General features: G+C 48.6%; 1 protein-coding gene and 1 long non-coding RNA gene across 2 annotated transcripts; one reads left to right on the plus strand and one right to left on the minus strand.

The window, feature by feature from the left end:
* Positions 1 to 4,429: 4,429 nt before the first annotated feature.
* Positions 4,430 to 6,046, minus strand: LOC123043648 (thioredoxin-like 1-1, chloroplastic). Its single transcript, XM_044466167.1, has 4 exons — positions 5,710 to 6,046; positions 5,328 to 5,510; positions 5,065 to 5,229; positions 4,430 to 4,946 (listed from the first exon to the last, which is right to left on the minus strand). The coding sequence occupies exons 1-4, from the start codon at positions 5,902 to 5,904 to the stop codon at positions 4,668 to 4,670; spliced, it is 822 nt and encodes a 273-aa protein (XP_044322102.1). The 5' UTR covers positions 5,905 to 6,046; the 3' UTR covers positions 4,430 to 4,667.
* A 1,722-nt stretch (positions 6,047 to 7,768) lies between these two features.
* On the plus strand, positions 7,769 to 9,400 carry LOC123040588 (uncharacterized). Its single transcript, XR_006418200.1, has 3 exons — positions 7,769 to 7,959; positions 8,061 to 8,231; positions 8,321 to 9,400. It is a non-coding gene; the product is annotated as an uncharacterized lncRNA (long non-coding RNA).
* Positions 9,401 to 18,979: the final 9,579 nt, after the last annotated feature.

Consider the following 18,979-nt stretch of genomic DNA (forward strand, 5'->3'; position numbering starts at 1 on the left):
GCGGGGCGAGGCGGCGGGAGGAGCCGGGGAGGCGGGGATGAAATTTCCCTCCCGCGCGAGAGGAAAGAGGAGTGCGGGTTGGGAAGAGTTTTTCCTCCCAACCCTCACTTCTACATGTTGGGAAACAGTTTGAGGGTTGGACCTCTAAATTTTTTTACGGGTTTGAGGGTTTAGAGGTTCTAGTCTACTTTTTTTTTGACGAAAACTGTAAAAAAAAAAAACAGTTATTTTTAGGGGTTTGAGGGCTCTACTAGACTTGCTCTAATAGAGTTAGACATCTTTTGTTGTTATGTCATGTACAGAGCCGCAGAATGCTACTGATTGCTTAAGGCGTCTAACTCTATTGCTTGAATTTTGATTTTTTGCAGACTAACTTAACCCAACCTTATCCAAGTCGTCAGATTAGGGATGCTTTTGAATTCTGTGCACGGCATGCACAATGATCAAACTTAGAAAAAGCATCAGAAGTCGACACTGCACTTCAAGCCGGATAAGCTCATCTGTCCGCTCTCATGTACCAGTTGAGATAATATCTCATCCAACGTATGGTCTAGTCTATACTCTAGGAAGGATATCCCCGATTTCCTATGCAACTGTGGGCGCCTGATTCCAACACCAATTCTTGTAGCTTCCTAACGACGTATCGGTTAGCGCATGAGCATGGCCATCATCTACACACCGTTTGCTCGTTTTCAGTGGATATAGGAGTAGAAACTAGGCGACAAGGATGATGGTGCCTTCCTTATCCATCAACCACCAAAGCCCCCAATAATGCTTATCGTCACCATGCCCGGTTGATGCAACGGAACATCACAGCTTTCATGGGCCTTCCGTCCCAGCAACACCAATCTTCCTCCGAACAAACTTCGCCCACGTACGCATGTTAAGCCGCATGAGTGTGACCTGCCAACAGAAACCCTTCTCAAGGGGGTCAAGCTTACCCAGCACACCGGAAAAGTTAGGGGGCAACCGGTATTGTATCGGGGCCATCGGAGGGGTTCCGGGGGTCCACCGGGAGGGGCCACCTCTCTCAGAGGGCCTCATGGGCCGTAGTGGGAAGGGAACCAGCCCTTGGAGGGCTGGGCGCATCCCCCCTTGGGCCCATGCGCCTAGGGTTGGGGGGACCCTAAAGGGGGCGCCCCCTTGCTTGGGGGGCAAGCCCCCTCCCCTTGGCCCCCCCCTCTAGATCTCATCTAGAGGGGGCCGGCTCCCTTCCCCCTTCTCCTATAAATAGAGGGGCGAGCGGAGGGCTGCAGCACCACACCTAAGGCGCAGCCCATCCCCTCCCCAACACCTCTCTCCTCCGCAAGAGCTTGGCGAAGCCTTGCCGGAGTACTGCCTCTCCATCACCATCACGCCGTCTTGCTGCTGTTGGAGCCCTCTTCCTCAATCACTCCCTCCTCCTTGCTGGATCAAGGCGCGGGAGACGTCACCAGGTTGCATGTGTGTTGAACGCGGAGGTGCCGTTGTTCGGCGCTAAGATCGGAATCCACCGCGATCTGAATCGCTTCGAGTACGACTCCCTCATCCGCGTTCTTGTAACGCTTCCGTCTCGCGGTCTTCAAGGGTATGAAGATGCACTCCTCTCTCTCTCGTTGCTAGTTACTCCATAGATTGATCTTGGTGATGCGTAGAAATTTTTTATTTTCTACAACGATCCCCAACACTGACGGTCAATTCGTAAAGGAAAAATGAAGCATAGAGGTCCGACCGTCAAGCAAGGCTTTCATGGTTAAGCACAACTTGCTACTACTCCTAATAGAGTCAGACACCTTTTGTTGTTATGTCGTGTACAGAGTCGCAAGCTTAAGCTGTCAGCTTGATAGGCCTGCTGAGTGCGACTGATTGCTTAAGGTGTCTAACACCATTACTTGAGAATTTTGATTTCTTGCAGATTTAACTTAAGCCAACCTTTTCCAAGTCGTCAGATTAGGGATGCTTCTGAATTCTGTGCACGACATGCATGATGATCTAACTTAGCAAAAAGCATCAGAAGTCGACACTGCACTTTAAGCCGGATAAGCTCATCTGGCCGCTCTCTTGTACCAGTTGAGATAATATCTCATCCGACGTATCACTACTAGAAAAACCCCTACTAATGGCGCACCTAGTATGGCCATTAATGGCGCATCTGTGGTGCGCCACTAACAGCACGCCATTAGTAATTTTTACTAATGGCGCACCAGTGGTGCGCCATTAGTATCTGGTATACTAATGGCGCACCACTGGTGCGCCATTAGTATAGGCCACGGTGCGCCATTAGTATGCCTCCCAGGGGTCATGTATACCCAGGTGCTTTGGATACTAATGGCGCACCACAACTGGATGCGCCATTAGTAATCGCGGCATACTAATGGCGCACTGTCCTGTGATGCGCCATTAGTGATGCGCCATTTTGAATCTAGATCTGGATCGTGATTTTTTGCTCGTTTTTTTTGCTTGTTTTTTGGCACGACATTATTTCAAATTTTGTTCCTGTTTTTGGATCTTGTTGCCATGGTCTTTTGCCGGAGAGGAGTTCGCCGGAGAGGAGGAGGAGGAGGTCGCTGGAGAGGAGGAAGGAGAAACCATGAGGGGATGGGAGGAGCTCACCGGAGAGGAGGGAGGAGGAGCTCACCGGAGAGGAGGAAGGAGGAGCTCACCAGAGAGGAGGGAGAAGGAGCTCGCCGGAGAGGAGGGAGGAGGAGCTCACCGGAGAGGAGGGAGGAGGAGCTCACCGGAGAGGAGGGAGGAGGAGCTCACCGGAGAGGAGGGAGGAGGAGCTCACCGGAGAGGAGGGAGAAGAAACCATGAGGGGAGGGGAGGGGAGGGGAGGAGGGAGGAGGAGGTCGCCGGAGAGGAGGGAGAAGAAACCATGAGGGGAGGGGAGGGGAGGGGAGGGGAGGAGGGAGGAGGGAGGAGGAGGTCGCCGGAGAGGAGGAGGTCACCGGAGAGGAGAAGTATGGTGGAGGAGAGAAGGGAAGATGAAATGAAGAGAGGAGGAGAGGACCAGCCATATATACGGCATACTAATGGCGCACCGCGGGCAGGTGCGCCATTAGTAAAAAAATTATTTTTTTGATTTATTTTGAATTTTGAAGGCGGGAAGATACTAATGGCGCACCACGGGCAGGTGCGCCATTAGTAATTGTTTTTTTATTTTTTTGACTTATTTTGAATTTTGAAGGAGGGAAGATACTAATGGCGCACCATGGTCAGGTGCGCCATTAGTAACTTTTTTTTATTTTTTTGATTTATTTTGAATTTTGAAGGCGGGAAGATAGTAATGGCGCACCGTGGGTAGGTGCGCCATTAGTAAGTTTGATTTTTTTTTTGCCTCTCTAGATCTTAAAAGCCCCGTATCTTTTTTTTCTGTTAGGTTTTTGAGGATTTTGAAAATGTTTAACGGGGTTCCCCCAGTTAAATTTGGATGTAACTTTTCGAGTAGATGATTTTTCATATAAAAAACTTTTTCATCCGAGTTAGTATGCAAAAGTTATGCCCATTTTTACAAATTCTCGCGAGATTTTGTAAACGAAGTCAAAATTCATATTTGCAAATTTTCCCAGCAACTAGGCCACATATCACATGGGAAACTTATTTTCTTTTCTTTTTTGACATTTTTATCATTTTCTTTTATTTTTTTAAAAACTGAAAAGGCGATCCAGGGGGGTGCATTCGGTGGAAGTGGTGGCCAAGGTTACTAATGGCGCACCGTGGCATGGTGCGCCATTACTAATTTTAACTAGTAATGGCGCACCATGCCACGGTGCGCCATTAGTATGTTTGGACAGGCGCACTAGTTCAAAAAAACAAAAATTGGATACTAATGGCGCACCGTGGGCAAGGTGCGCCATTAGTAGTTTCAACACTAATGGCGCATCAGAAGGTGGTGCGCCATTAGTATATACTAATGGCGCACCACATGACTGGTGCGCCATTAGTGTCATTTCCATCTATAGCCCTTTTCCTAGTAGTGTATGGTCTAGTCTATACTCTAAGGAAGGATATCCCCGATTTCCTATGCAACTGTGCGCCTAATTCCAACACCAATTCTTGTAGCTTCCTAACGACCGTATCGGTTAGCGCATGGGGCATGGCCATCATCTACACACCGTTTGCTCGTTTTCAGTGGATATAGGAGTAGAAACTAGGCGACAAGGATGATGGTGCCTTCCTTATCCATCAACCACCAAAGCCCCCAATAATGCTTATCGTCACCATGCCCGGTTGATGCAACGGAACACCACAGCTTTCATGGGCCTTCCGTCCCAGCAACACCAATCTTCTCTTCTTCCGAACAAACTTCGCCCACGCATGCTGAGCCGCAAGAGTGTGACCTGCCAACAGAAACCCTTCACAAGGGGGTTAAGCTTACCCAGCACACAGATGCAATCTCGGAGAAAGAAAGAACAGAGAGTAACTACAGTAGAATTCATGGAGACGATCAGGCATGAAGGATCTTAATTAATTCTGGGGAGGCATCATCCCATTTGTCATTAAAGCAAGAAGGATTACCATGTTGAGCAACGGCTGGTTGCAGCAACACGATCACAATAGAGCTTCGGCAGGTTTACAAAAAACTAAAACCTTTACCCTGCGATTCCGCCTCTCGAATTCAACACAACACACAACAAAAAGAAGAAAATCTGTACAGGAATGGCCGGATTGGGCCTGGTCTCCGATTACTATCTTCCAGAGGGGATGAGCGAGCCGTTCTCGGATCCCAGAGCGAGCGGCTGCGTCGCGGCCGCAGGCAATGGCATCCATGGGCCGCCAATGGAGGCAGCTTCCATCTGGATGGCCTCGGCGATCGGCACCAGCGACGGCTTCTCGTTGTTGTAGGTGAATTCCAGGTCCCTGTTTGCAGCCAGAGCCAAGAGCTCCGCCTCCTCGAGGCCCCGCGCCGGGCCGAGGCTGCACCTGTCCGGCGAGTGCTTCGCGAGGGCGTCCTTGAACTTCTTGATCTGTAATCAGATGCGATTGCAGCAAGCATGTCAGCGTTCGTCTGTCTTAAACGTGCCTGAAGAACATTTTCGTAGAAAACAGACGCACAATCTTTTACAGTGTGTAAGTGAGACTTACGGTTGCATTGGTGCAGCTGAAGCTGCTGACCCTTCCCTGGGCTCCCCTGTAGAACCTGAAGAAAGGGAGGACATGGACATGGAGGCTGTAGCACATGGACTTGTGCTTCTCGTAGTTGACTTGCAGGAACAGCACGTCCGGGTTCCGCTCAGCGAACTGCGCAATCTGCACACCACAACCAACGAATTTCTGTTTAGCATACGTTACAGTGTTTGGAGTCAGATTGTCGCAACGAACAGGGGTTTTCGGCCAAGGATTTCTACCTTGGGGTGGAGCGCACGGCAGCCACCGCAGCCGGGGGAGAAGAAGTCGACGACGACGAGCTTGTCGCCGGCGTTGAGCAGGGAGTCGGCGAGGTCTTGCGCGGACTCGACCTCCCTCATGTTGGGGTGCGTCACCTTCTCCCACCACCTCATGGCCTTGCCAATCGTCAGGTTCCCGTTCATCTGCAGCCAACAACCAGCTCAAATTTAGTCCGCGTCCAGCGCTACAACACTGTATATTCCCCACCAGCTAAAAACTAAAAATGCAACAAAATAGAAATTTCGGCCCACAGAGAAGATAAAATGGAACTGAAATCTCAAGATCTCGTCTAGAAAATCTCGAACAGTAAACAAGAAAGCGGATTGAAACCAAGGGACCGACCTGTCCAGCAGCGGCCGCCACTTGGAGGCTCCGGGGCAGGGGCCTGTCCGCCAGCGCCACCCTCCCGGCGGGGAAGGAGCTCTTGGCGCGGTACCCAGCGCCCATCGGCAAAGACTCCGCGAGCGCCGCCCCGGGGCCAAATTCCCCGCACGGCGCCGCCACGTTGCTGCTGCCGCCGCATAGCGCGTTGGCCATGGCTGCCAAGCAGAAGGAAGAGGAGGAAGAGAGAGCAGGAGCGCGCGCACAGAGGGAGAGAGAGAGAGAGAGGCGAGGTCTCGGGGGAGAAGAGAGGCAGGGAGCACGAGTCAAGGGCAATGGCGGATGCGGAGATGCGGCGAGGAAGAAAAGGTCGCCCTTTTAACGAAGAGAGAGGAAAAAGCGAAAAAGGCACACGCTTTTTTTTTACCGTCTTGGCCCGAACGGCTTTCACGTGGGGTGAATTCTCGGCATCCGTTGGATCAAGCATCGGACGGCGAGGTGGCGGCCACGAGGCGGGGGCGGTTGGGGTAGGCCGTTTGTGCCGGTGTAAAAGGTGCGGTGGAGTGGATATGTTTTGGATAAGATTAGGGCTGGGCTTCCTCACGAGGCGGTAGGTACTGGAGGTTAAAGCGCCACGTGTGCAGGGTGTTCAAGGTCAGGGTGTCTGCCGGCGTGGGACCACACACAAAGGGAAAAGGCGTGGATCGCATGGCCCACCCGTCTGTTGGAGCATGGTAAAAATGGAGAAAACGCAATCTGTTGGCCGGTTACCACAGCTCGTCTACAGCGAGATCTTGCGGATGCCGCGTGGTAGTAATTGGATAAAAGTTCAGACTTTTACTGCACACGGGGTGTGTTCTCTGTACGTCAGTCTAGCCGTGGCTGTCTTTAGCTCGTAAACGGGACGCGGCTAATCTGCACCCGAACTCATATGCTCCCGCATGAATTGTAAAATCGAAAAAAAATTAAAACTTTTTTAAAAAAAATTTAAATTTTTTTTGAGAGAAACATTGACAAAAGTTCTAAGTGCCTGCAAAAATTCGTCATGAAATCACATTTCTAGAAGGCGTGGCAAAAAAAACAAAAATAGTACTCTGAAAAAGCTACTTTCAAACGCATTTTGAAGCGCTGAATTTGTTTTTTTTGCCACGCCTTACAGGAATGTGATTTCATGATGAATTTTTGCAGGCACTTAGAACTTTTGTCAATGTTTCTCTCAAAAAAAATTGGAATTTTTAAAAAAAAAATTGAATTTTTTTTGATTTTATTGTTCATGTGGGTGCATATGAGCTCGGGTGCAGAATGGACTTTTCATCGTAAACATACATATTTTCGCAACTGCAATTTTTCATCGGTTGGTGTAGATGGTCCAGAAATGATTTTACGTTGGCTTCGGCTCATGGAAGCAAAGAAGAAATGAGAGAGATATCAAAATACAATTAGGATAGGAGGTTGGTCGTACCTCCCTCGTTTTTCCCATTGGTTATCCTACTACTACTGGTGTGTCGGTGCACTCATTTCGCGATTCGGTGCATGCGTCGACGGTGCGTCTTTGACCACTGCGCTGCACTTATCTTCCGTGGAATGAGAATGACCATGCACCGAACGTACGCTTTGCCATTTAGGCGAGTCAAAATGCACGTTTCGCTTCCACCTACCGCCTGCGAGCGTTGATCCCGCCATCACAGACCACGATCATGATCCGATCTCTACTCCTAATGTCTCAGTTGGTAGGTCGCGTTTCGGGTTTTATTTTCGTCCCACCTCACCCGGTCTTTTTTGGTACTTCTTTGGTACTTCCTCTCACCTTCCACCCGTTTTATTTCGCTGGTTTTTTTTCGTCCTTCCCCCACCCCACCGGTTTAATTTCGCGTCACCCTCTCACACAACGAAAAAAATCTTAACGGATCATAACTTTCCATGCTGGTGCAAGTTATTTTTAGTAATGTCTTTATGTGAAAGAATCAATCACGATCAATCTCTAAATATCAAATCTAAATTAATTAACCTTACCTTAAATTGCTCAATCACATTAATTAGGAAACAAAATAACCGATTTTAAGAAAATATCTACTCTTAATGGAGGGTATTACATACCAAACATAGGTACGTCATTAGCTCGCTTCCTTCCCTTCTCTTCCCTTCGTCCCTCAGTCCCATGCTCGTGGCGCTGAAGTGGCATCGACAGGCGATGGCGGCGAGGACAGCACGTGGCAGCCCCTGAAGCACGAACACGACTGCACCTCGGGTCTGCCGTCTCCCAAGATATGGGTGAGTTCTCGTGATGCCCACCCTAAACCCTCACGTCCTACAAATTCCTCAACCTCTACCATCTCGATTTCGTCCATGCTCTGATCCAAATGACGATGCAGCTCCGGCCGATTGACAATGGAGGTTTGCCATCCTTCCTCTCAGCACCCACTCCTGGAGGAACGACACGCCATGCCGATCGAACCCGGTCGAGATCACTCACCAAGATTGCTATTCGGAAGAAGAGTGGGACGGGATCTGCACTTTTGTTAATATAACATATACTTGTGCAGGTGCAGGTTTTGTTTTAAAAATCCAATTTGTTTATCCTTTTGTCGCTGAAATTGTTTACTAATTATGTCATTGGTTTTATTTCTTCTAGATGTTGTATATTCTTGGATTGAAGGGACTGTCTGACAAGGTGAAAGAGCTAATCTCTACTCCTAATGATCATGGGCTAATCTCTACAGTTTATTTTTGTCCGGTTTTTTTCGTCCCACCTCCACCCCCTAGCCAGCCCCACCCCTCGATCTTCTCCAAGTTTCCGGTTTTCTTTTTTCATGCAGGAAATCAGGACACAATCTATCTTTCCTTTAATGCACATCTCCCCAGTAAAAAAATCAGGACACTATCCCCTCCTTCCTATTAACACTAACACACATTTCTTCTGAAAATCCGGGACGTAATCCTCTCCTTCCCACTAATCTCTCTTATATGGCTTTCCCATAATTATGTCGGTCCTGCTCAGTTTGATATAATTCAATTTGGACGAAGGACGCCAGAGATTAACTTTCGCTGGCAGAGAAAGAGACTAGGGATTGATTGGTTTTAAACATTGGATTCGGTATTAGCTTAACATCTGCAGGAACAAGACGACCATAGGAAAGGCTGGCTTGCTCGACCTGCATGTTTCCTGTATATTCATTCTCTCTCCAATTCTAATACAGTCCAATTGATCATTGTATATTTATCTAATCATGGTTCCTATATCGTTTTGTATGGCTACGTGATGGGGTCGCATCCACATGGGGGAATATCGCAGATTGGATCGGAAGCAGGCCGCACAGATGAACCACCCCACCTCGTTGTCTGCCTGCACGATCTCCATTAATATCCAGCGCCGCCTCTCGAGTGGACGACCTGCATGTCGCCAACAACACCACTTACCTCTGCGCTCCGACCAAAGATCATTGTCCAGGTGAGGGTACCTCGCCGCAAGCCCGCAACAGTTGCCGTCACTGTTGATTATTCGTACTCAGATTAAGTTTCAGGCTCAGTCGTCTCTGTCGTCACTCGTCAGCGCACAGACGATGGGTTGGTGCCATACTATCATGTGGCATCTCCGTCGTTCTGGGCCGGGAAGATAACAGATTTTCAGAAAACAAATAATACATTTTAACCTAACTTCCTTAAATTATGCAAATCAATCGATTCCTTTTATTGGTTCAATTTGTCTTAGGAAACAAATAACAGATTTTTAGGAAACAAATAATACATTTTAATCTAACTTTCCTAACTTATGCAAATCAATCGATTCCTTTTATTGGTTCAATTTGTCTTAGAAACAAATAACAGATTTTCAGGAAACAAATAATACATTTTAATCTAACTTCCTTAAATTATGCAAATCAATCGATTTCTTTTATTGGTTCAATTTGTCTTAGGAAACAAATAACAGATTTTCAGGAAACAAATAATACATTTTAATCTAACTTTCCTAACTTATCTAAATCAATCGATTCCTTTTATTGGTTCAATTTGTCTTAGGAAACAAATAACAGATTTTCAGAAAACAAATAATACATTTTAATCTAACTTCCTTAAATTATGCAAATCAATTGATTCCTTTTATTGGTTCAATTTGTCTTAGGAAACAAATAACAGATTTTTAGGAAACAAATAATACATTTTAATCTAACTTTCCTAACTTATTAGTGAAATTTGTTTTAGGAAACAAATAACAGACACGTCACAACTTTCCTCCCAATAAATAGTTTCTTAACATTTGCAAACTTTCCTAATCAGACACGTCACAAACGGGCAGGTACTGATATCACGTTATCCAACAATAAAACCCCATTTGCATAGAAATCAGTTCAAAAATCCTAACTTTCCTAAATTTTTACCTTTCCTTGATAACAACAAACATTTTCTATGTTTTCCATCGATATTAGCATTTTTTTGAACTGAGATCTCCGGGTTATGATTTTTTTTGTGATTCTTTCCAATTGTGACCTCTCCTTCCACTCCGGCTCCTTGTCGGATAAACACCTCCACCACAGCCAGGTGACACCGCCCCAGACCTCCTGCCTCTCCACAACTTCTCCGCCACCTCCTTCTCGTACTCCATTAACAATCCCTCCGCCACATTTGTCCACGGCGGTGTCGAGGGCATGGTGCAGCAGCGTACCAGCGGTAGAGCAGCGCATAGCAGCAGGAAGCAACACGCAGTAGGCGAGGCTGAGGGGGCGGCCGGCAGAAGATGGCCATGACTGGAGGCGGCGCGAGGCAGGGGGCAGCAGACGGGGCGAGCGCAGCCAGCGAGAGTGTGGCGCGCGACCAGGGTGTGTGTCGCGCGGGGCACAGTGGTGCGGTGGCTGCGGCGAGCGCGACGGCAGCGGCGGGCGCGACCGACGCGGTGTAGCACGGGCGTGGGCATGGAGAGGGAGTGGCCCCGCGGGCGCGGAAGAAGAGCGGCAGGCTCGGGCATGGGCGTGCATAGGAGCGGGCATGTGCCACGGGGTCAATCCGAGGAGCTCGGTGGCTACCCCTGCAATGGCCATGGCGGACGGCGGTTCTCGGCCACGGCGAAATACCTAACGAGAGCAAACGAGAGGGGAGACAAGGGAAAGGCAAGAGGAGATCATGGCGGTGTCAATGGCGCCCTAGGCGAAGACATGGGAGCTCGGGGCGGCGCGGATCGAACGGCAATGTCGCGGTGGCCCAAGGTTGAGGAAGACGGCAGCGACATCGATGCGGGGGTGCTGGACTTGATCTCGTTGGCGCAGACGAAGTAGCGAAGGCATTCGGAGCTCCTCGACAAGCTCCTAGCCCGCAGGGAGGGCAGTGGCCATGTGGACGGGGTCGGTCATGGTGGCCGTGGCGTCTGACTTCCTCCAGATCGACGGGATCGAGCGAGCGAGGAGGAGAAGTGGATTTGGGAGGGGGCGTCAAGGAGGAGTGAGGCCATGGGGTAGGGAAGGCAGGGCGTCACCATTATCCATTCCCCTTCGATGCCAGCGAGGTGGTCGGGCGGGAGCCCGTCTCTGTAGCGACGCGGCTCGGGGAACAGGAGAAGACGACCGCGCGGGGACTGGACCGCTGAGCCGGTTCGGTGGCAAGGCCCGAGGGGCAGGGCGAATCCCCTTTTACATCATCCTTTTGGTTTTTCAATGTATTCTAATCTGTTTCTTCTTTTTAACACAGTTTTCTATTTATTCTTATCAACTAAATGATCTCTACTCCTAATGTCTCAGTTGGTAGTCTCCGTTTCGGGTTTATTTTCGTCCCACCTCCCGAGTGAGGGAGAGGGGGAGAGAGAGTGAGGAAGAGGGAGGGCGAGGGTGTGTGTGTGTGTGAGAATTTGATGGTAAAAAAGGTCGTCGATGTCACTTAATATGTATGAGAATATTCAATGTAATATTAACATAATTGATATTGAACTTTTAAAGTTAATGTGGCCTCGTTGCAACGCACGGGCGCTCTTCTAGTAACAGTAATTACGTGGATACGGCTGCTATCGTCGGCACAGACAGTCGCGATTCTTGGTAGCACTCCGTTGATTCCGCCATCCAGACCAGGCTCGTCTACAGCCATGGGATCCTCGTACTCCCATCCGTGCTCCCGCTCCATCCTGTCAGATGGAAGCGTTCCTACTCTCCGTAGAGAGCCGCGTGAGCTTATATTGATCGAGGGCAAGAAGAGCCCTTGCCGTGGCGTACAAGTAGAACCAGATCGCTAGGATATAGGTTCGGTACATGAGGATAGAGATACAGGTTGTTACGGGAGAGAGGAGAAGATAAACAGTTGAGATTACAATCTATCTCTAATTCTAACACCCTCCCTTAATCTCAACTATCGTACATTGAGATCCTTCTTGAATTCTTCAAATGGCTTGACTGGCAAAGCTTTGGTGAATCCATCAGCAACTTGATCTTTGGAAGGAATGAATCGTATGTCCAACTTCTTCTCTGCAACCCTCTCTCTTACAAAATGAAAGTCAATTTCTATGTGCTTGGTTCTACCATGAAACACAGGGTTTGCAGAAAGATATGTGGCTCCTAGATTATCACACCACAAACATGACACACGATGTTGTTTAATTCCCAATTCATTGAGCAACGATTCAACCTAAATGATTTCAGCAGTAGCATTAGCTAGAGACTTGTACTCAGCTTCAGTGCTTGACCTGGATACTGTGGCTTGTTTCCTAGCACTCCAAGAGATAAGATTAGAACCAAAAAATACTGCAAACCCTCCAGTTGACCTCCTGTCATCACTGCATCCTGCCCAGTCTGTATCAGAGAAGGCACTAACAAGAGTGGAGTTGGAGCGTTTAACTTGGAGACCTAAACTCACAGTATGTTTTATATACCGTACAATTCTTTTAACAGCTGTCCAATGTACAGTAGTGGGTGCATGAAGATACTGACAAATCTTGTTAACGACAAAGGAAATATCTGGTCTTGTCAATGTCAAATACTGTAAGGCTCCTACTGCACTTCTGTACCTTGTGATTTCTTCCTCCTTGAGCGGATCACATTCAAAAGCTGAGAGTTTTTCTGAAGAGGATAATGGTGTGGGTGAAGGCTTACAATCTTTCATCCCCATGTGAGCTAGAAGTTAAGTGGCATATTTTTCCTGGTTCAGTACTATGCCATCTTGAATCTTCTTTACTTCAATGCCCAAGAAGAAGTGTAGATCACCAAGATCCTTCAAAGCAAACTCTGAGCTTAAATCATGCAGAAGGGCATTGGTAGCACTTTGTGATGAGCTTGCAACTATGATATCATCCACATATACTAGTACATAAATAGTTATGTTTGCTTTGTTGTAGATGAACAATGAAGTGTCAGCCTTAGATGCAACAAAGCCTAAATGCCTTAACTGAGAGCTTAACCTTGAGTACCATGCCCTTGGTGCTTGTTTCAGGCCATAGAGTGCCTTGTCAAGCTTGCACACATGATGAGGTGCCTTCTTGTCTATATACCCAGGTGGTTGTCTTATGTAAACCTCCTCTTCCAGAACACCATGCAAAAACGCGTTCTGAACGTCTAGCTGTCTCAAACTCCATCCCTTGGACATAGAAATAGCTAACACAAGTCTAATAGTTGCAGCTTTGACAACAGGACTGAAAGTATCCTCATAGTCCAAACCATAGCGCTGTTTGAACCCTTTTGCAACCAAACGAGCTTTATATCTGTCAATGGAGCCATCTGCCTTTCTTTTGATTCTGTAAACCCACTTGCAATCAATAATATTTTTACCTCTTTTCTCTGGTACAAGATGCCAAGTCTTGTTCCTCATAAGTGCCGAATATTCATCATCAATTGCACTTTTCCATTTGGGATCTCCAAGTGCATCTTCCAATTTTGTTGGTTCCCCTGCAATACACAGCATACCGTATGGAATAGTACCATCAGTTCGGACTCTGGGATTGCTTATACCTTTTTGCGACCGAGTCATGACACGTGAAGTTGTAACTTGTTGGGGACGGCTTCGACGTGTGCGTGCTGGTCGTACTGCAGGAGATGGCACAGAAGACTCCGACACAGAAGATCCCAAGAAGTGCCCAGATTCGCCTTCCACAGCAGATCCTGCGGCCTGAGGTGTGTCTGATTCCTTCGAGTATATTGCCGCAGAAGATCCGCTGCTGACCGCTGGCGCATGCAAAAGCGGCAGGGATCCCGACGCGGACCCCACCAAATCTCGCGTCCCTTCGCTGATTGCTGGTGCATGCATGCGAGACGGGGACCCTGACGCGGACCCCACCGAATCTGGCGTTGTCGCTGGCCCACGCGTGGGACGCGGTGTGGAGCGCGGTTCGTCCGCACGTGATGACGCGGCGCTGGCTGGTTGGCGCGACTGGGGAAGGCCGGGCGCGCGGCTCGGCGCATATCTATTCGCCCGATCCGAGGCAGTCAAGCGAACAGGAGTTCCAGGTGACTCCAGATCCACCTCGTGCTCCGCGCCGGCTTCGTCCTCTTCTGCTGCATGCAATATAGGCTCATTTTCTTCAAAAATTTGATCATTTTCTCCACCAATTTCTGCACCGTTTTCTGCTGCATGATCCTGCACACATGGAGACATAGTCCTACCAGTAGGATCATCAGTTGGATTAGTACAATTGCCGCCCCATGATCAGAGTTTTGGAGATGTGGTGGAAGAAGAAGGATTGCTTGTTTGAGAAGGGCTCCGGCATTAGGATGAAGTGATTCGAAAGGAAAGACTGACTCATCAAATACTACATCACGAGATGTATACCCTGCGAGTAGACACATCTAGGCATTTGACTCCTTTGTGAATGGGACTATACCCAAGAAACACGCACTTCTTTGAGCGAAAAGCGAGCTTACGTGTATTATACGGTCGAAGATTTGGCCAGCAAGCACAGCCAAATACACGTAGCGACTTGTAGTCAGGGGAGATGCCAAAGAGGCGTGTGATGGGAGTTTCAAAATTTATTACCTTGCTGGGTAGCAAGTTTATGAGATATGTGGCAGTTAAGAAGGCTTCATCCCAGAATTTTAGTGGCATAGATGAATTTGCTAGTAGAGCTAGTCCTACTTCAACAACATGGCGATGCTTCCTTTCAGCGTAGCCATTCTGTTGGTGTGCATGAGGGCATGCAACATGATGTGAGATGCCAAGTTCCTAAAAGAAGGAATTTAGTTTTCTGTATTCACCTCCCCAGTCGGTTTGCATAGCAAGGATTTTAGTGTTTAATTGGCGCTCAACAAGATTTTGGAAGTTCTTGAAGACTTGAAATACTTCGGATCGTTTCTTGAGGAGGTAGATCCATGTAAACTTGCTATAGTCATCAATGAAACTAACATAATATGAGTGTCTCCCAACGGAGGTGGGGGCTGGCCCCCACACATCTGAAAACACAAGTTGCAATGGTGCAATTGAAATACTTGTAGATATGGGATATGGCAACTGATGACTTTTAGCTTGTTGACACGGATCACAAACAGACTCGACATTGGACTCATGAGAATAGATAGGGAAGATTATTCTTGCTAAGAACAAATTTAACAATAACCGACGAAGGATGACCTAGTCTACTATGCCACTTTGATGATGAAGGCTTGACAGCAATGAAAGCTTGTTTATTTGATGATGTTGATGAAGATATGAGCGGGTAGAGACCTCCCACGCATTTGCCCCTAAGCAGGATTCTCCTCGTGTCCAAGTCCTTTACCAGAAAGAAATATGGATGGAATTCAATGAGAACACGATTATCACGGGTAAATCTATGAACAGAAAGAAGATTCTTGGATGTTGTGGGCACATATAGAACTCTTTTAAGATGCAAGTTTTTCATGGGAGTTTTAACAATTGAACTACCAACGTGACTGATTTCCATACCAGATCCACTTGCAGTGTGCACTTGGTCATGCCCCCGGTACTTTTCTCTGACCGTCAGCTTGTCGAGTTCCCCTGTAATGTGATTGGTGGCGCCGGAGTCCGCATACCAGTTTGTGTCGATGCCGTAGGAGTCGGTGGCGATGTTTGCCTCCTTTTCTTCATACTCATCTTCCTCATAGCGATCCCAACACTCACGGGCGCCTCCACGGTGATGCTTGAGGCAGATTTGGCACTCGGGATAGTCCCGGTATTGTGGTCGCTGCTGCTGCTATTGTTGGGGACGACCACCTCTCCTGTTGCCGCCGCTTGAAGAAGAGGAGGAGGGCGAGCGTCTCCCTCGGCCGCGGCCTCTGTTGCCGCGCCCGCGCCCTCTGCCGCGAGGCTGGCCACGCCCCCTGTACACCAGATTTGCGGAGGTGTTGAAGCCAGCTTCTGGACCGTCGCCTAGCATCTCCACCCGTTGGTCGAAGGCAGCGATCTGGGCGAAGAGTTCGTCAACGGTGATGGAGGATTTGATGGCGCCGATCGCCGCCACGACCGGATCATAGTCCCGATCGAGACCAGCAAGGACATAGTCCACCATCTCCGGATCAGAGACAGGCCGGCCTGCTGCAGCAAGTTCATCCCCGAGATTTTTCATCCGGGCGATGTAGGAGGTGCTCGACATGGAGCCCTTCTTGGTGGTGGTGATGGAAATTCTCAAATTCGTGATTCGAGATTGAGACTGTGAAGCAAACATGATGATGATGGCAGTCCATAAATCAAAGGTATTTTCTTTACTCACAACTTGGGCGAGGATTTCCTTTGATAGAGAGTTCAGGAGATAGCTGAGGACTTGCTGATCTTTGGACAGGCACGGCGCATAGAGGGAATTGGGCACCGTGACCACCGTCTTGTCCGACTGCTGCTGCTGCACCGTCTTCGGGGGCGCTGCGTCGGTTCCATCCAGGAGGCCGGTGACCTGCGCTCCTCGCAGGGCCGGCATCACTTGAGCCTTCCATAGGAGAAAGTTCCCCTTGGTGAGCTTCTCGGCAGGTGGTGCTCCTAGGTTGAGGGCAACGGGAGCCGAGGAGGACATGGCGATCTGATTTTTGGTGGTTGATGGAGCTTTGGCTAGATAGATGAGAAGAGGATGGCTCTGATACCATGTCAGATGGAAGCATTCCTACTCTCCGTAGAGAGCCGCGTGAGCTTATATTGATCGAGGGCAAGAAGAGCCCTTGCCGTGGCTTACAAGTTGAACCAGATCGCTAGGATACAGGTTCGGTACATGAGGATAGAGATACAGGTTGTTACGGGAGAGAGGAGAAGATAAACAGTTGAGATTACAATCTATCTCTAATTCTAACACATCCTATGACTTCTTTTTTCCTTTCTAATCTAATTATTTCTCTGTTTTTAACGGGATGAGCATCAAATCAAGCCACGTATGCTGGAGCAGCAGGGATGGACGTGTGAGGTGGCGTGGTTCCGCAGGAATTACCTGCATACAGCCGCGATTCTCGCCGCCATCTTTCTTCTCAGTGACTGAATCGGCCGGCAAGAAATCAGAAATAGAAAAATGAACCCGCCGTTGAAGCGTGTGGCGGGGTTCCGTTCGGCGGCACACAGGAAAACGAAGGCGCCAACGGAAAACCCTACGGATAACGGAGGTTCACTAGGTGCTACGTGACCCATGCACGTGAGCTACGCAGGACCGAACGAAGCACGGTTGCTGCTGCTGCTGTACTAGCGGCATGGAGGAGGCAGAGGCAGCGGCGGTGCATCGCATCCGCATCTATCTATCCGTGGCCACGAGGCGGGAGGAGCCCCACATGGACGTGGAATCATGGTTCCTCTCCTCTCTCCTCGTCAGCAACAGGTGGGCGGATCACGTCCCAAACCGGGGGGCGCGGCACCCAGAAACCGACCCAACGATCCGCTACGGACAGAGTAGTACACGGTACGCTAGTACAGACAGGGCAGCGAGAATTTCACTTTTTGTACCCTAAAAGAAAGGATTTCATTTTTAGGTTCGGCTCATTACGTCTCTACACGACATCAGTTTGTCTAATTCACATCTAGATGTTTTTTTAAGGATATCACGTCTAAGCTTCAACAAATATACAATGCAACAATAAGAAACAAAAAGAAACTAGGACAAAAAAAATAGACCACAAACAAGAGTGAAAATCAGCTTAACTATGTCACATCTAGATGTGTCCTAGACAAACCCATAAGACATATTCCCTCCGTGCGAAAATACTTGTCATCAAACTGAATAAGAGGGAATGTATCTAGATGTATTTTAGTTATAGATATATCTTTTTTCATCCATTTTGATGACAAGTATTTTCGGACGGAAGGAGTACATGGGTAAAAACCATGAGGATCAAATTTGAGAAATCACCCGGTGATACAAACATGTTCATGGACCGTCTTCTATGAGCGATACGTGTCCCATCGGTCCCACGCGCGTCATCCTCATCCCTTCCCCAAAGCATCGACTGTCCTCGCATTATCTTCATCTCCTCTACTCTCTCTCATACCCTCTCCCCCTTCATCTCTCCTTATCTTCTTCGGATCGACAGTACGCGCCTTGGCGTCAGAACTCCAGTGTGCTCCAGGTGGTGTGCCATAAGGGATCAGGGCATGGTGCTTCAATACCTCTATCCATGCCTCGAGATCAAGCATCCGCGCGACCTCTTGGTCGAGATATGAGAATGAGGCATGGAGCCGATCAACGCCTCCGCTGCAAAGCTGCTCGCCCTCTCCCCTCCTCCTCCTTCTTTGCGAGGCATTGTAGGCCGCGGCTCACTGCCGAGATGTTGGCCTGCTCGGTGTCAACCTGTTACAAATGTCCACCTGTGGTTGGACAAGATGACGCGATCACATATCGACAAGCGCAAATGGCCTATGTTGCAAATGAACGATGACAAACACTTTCGAATCTCGTGAGATCCGCCAAAGACATATCTTCACACGCTTTACGACGATGCTAGAAGCACCGCCGGGACGGGGCCCATGCGAGGAGAATCGGGAAACTGCCTCACCTTTCGAAGCACTACACAAACTCTAAACAGACTAAGAAAAACGCATGAAAAACAAAAGTATAAGCCCTCTCGTTGACAAGGGTCGGAATCCACCGCGTCTCCATGGCCATAAGACCACATGAGACAAGACGTAAGACGGCACCAGTGAGAGACGGAGAAGCCTTAAACTTCTGGAAGCCTTTTTTTTCATTGTTATCCTCGGATAACCGTAGATTCTTTTTTGGGGGGGGGGGGGGGGGGGGGGGGGGGGTGTTAACTGTAGATTCTACTCCGTAGTAGCTTACTAGTGTGTCGGTGCACTCATTTCGCGTTTCGGTCCATGCCTCCACTGTCTTTCTTTGACCAGCCTATCATCCGTGCAAGTGCAATGATCACGCACTGAATGTATTGCCATTTACGCTAGTAGTCAAAATGCACGT

This window comes from Triticum aestivum, chromosome 2B (assembly GCF_018294505.1).
Source record: "Triticum aestivum cultivar Chinese Spring chromosome 2B, IWGSC CS RefSeq v2.1, whole genome shotgun sequence".
In the NCBI taxonomy this organism is placed as follows: Eukaryota; Viridiplantae; Streptophyta; class Magnoliopsida; order Poales; family Poaceae; genus Triticum; species Triticum aestivum.

What these genes read in the sequence shown, in the direction of transcription:
- LOC123043648 (XM_044466167.1), bottom strand. Translation starts at nt 5,904, where the DNA reads ATGGCCAACGCGCTATGCGGCGGCAGCAGCAACGTGGCGGCGCCGTGC. An exon ending in TGGCGGCCGCTGCTGGACAG is followed by an intron (nt 5,511 to 5,709) that starts GTCGGTCCCTTG and finishes TGTTGGCTGCAG; the next exon opens with ATGAACGGGAACCTGACGAT. An exon ending in GCCGTGCGCTCCACCCCAAG is followed by an intron (nt 5,230 to 5,327) that starts GTAGAAATCCTT and finishes TGTGGTGTGCAG; the next exon opens with ATTGCGCAGTTCGCTGAGCG.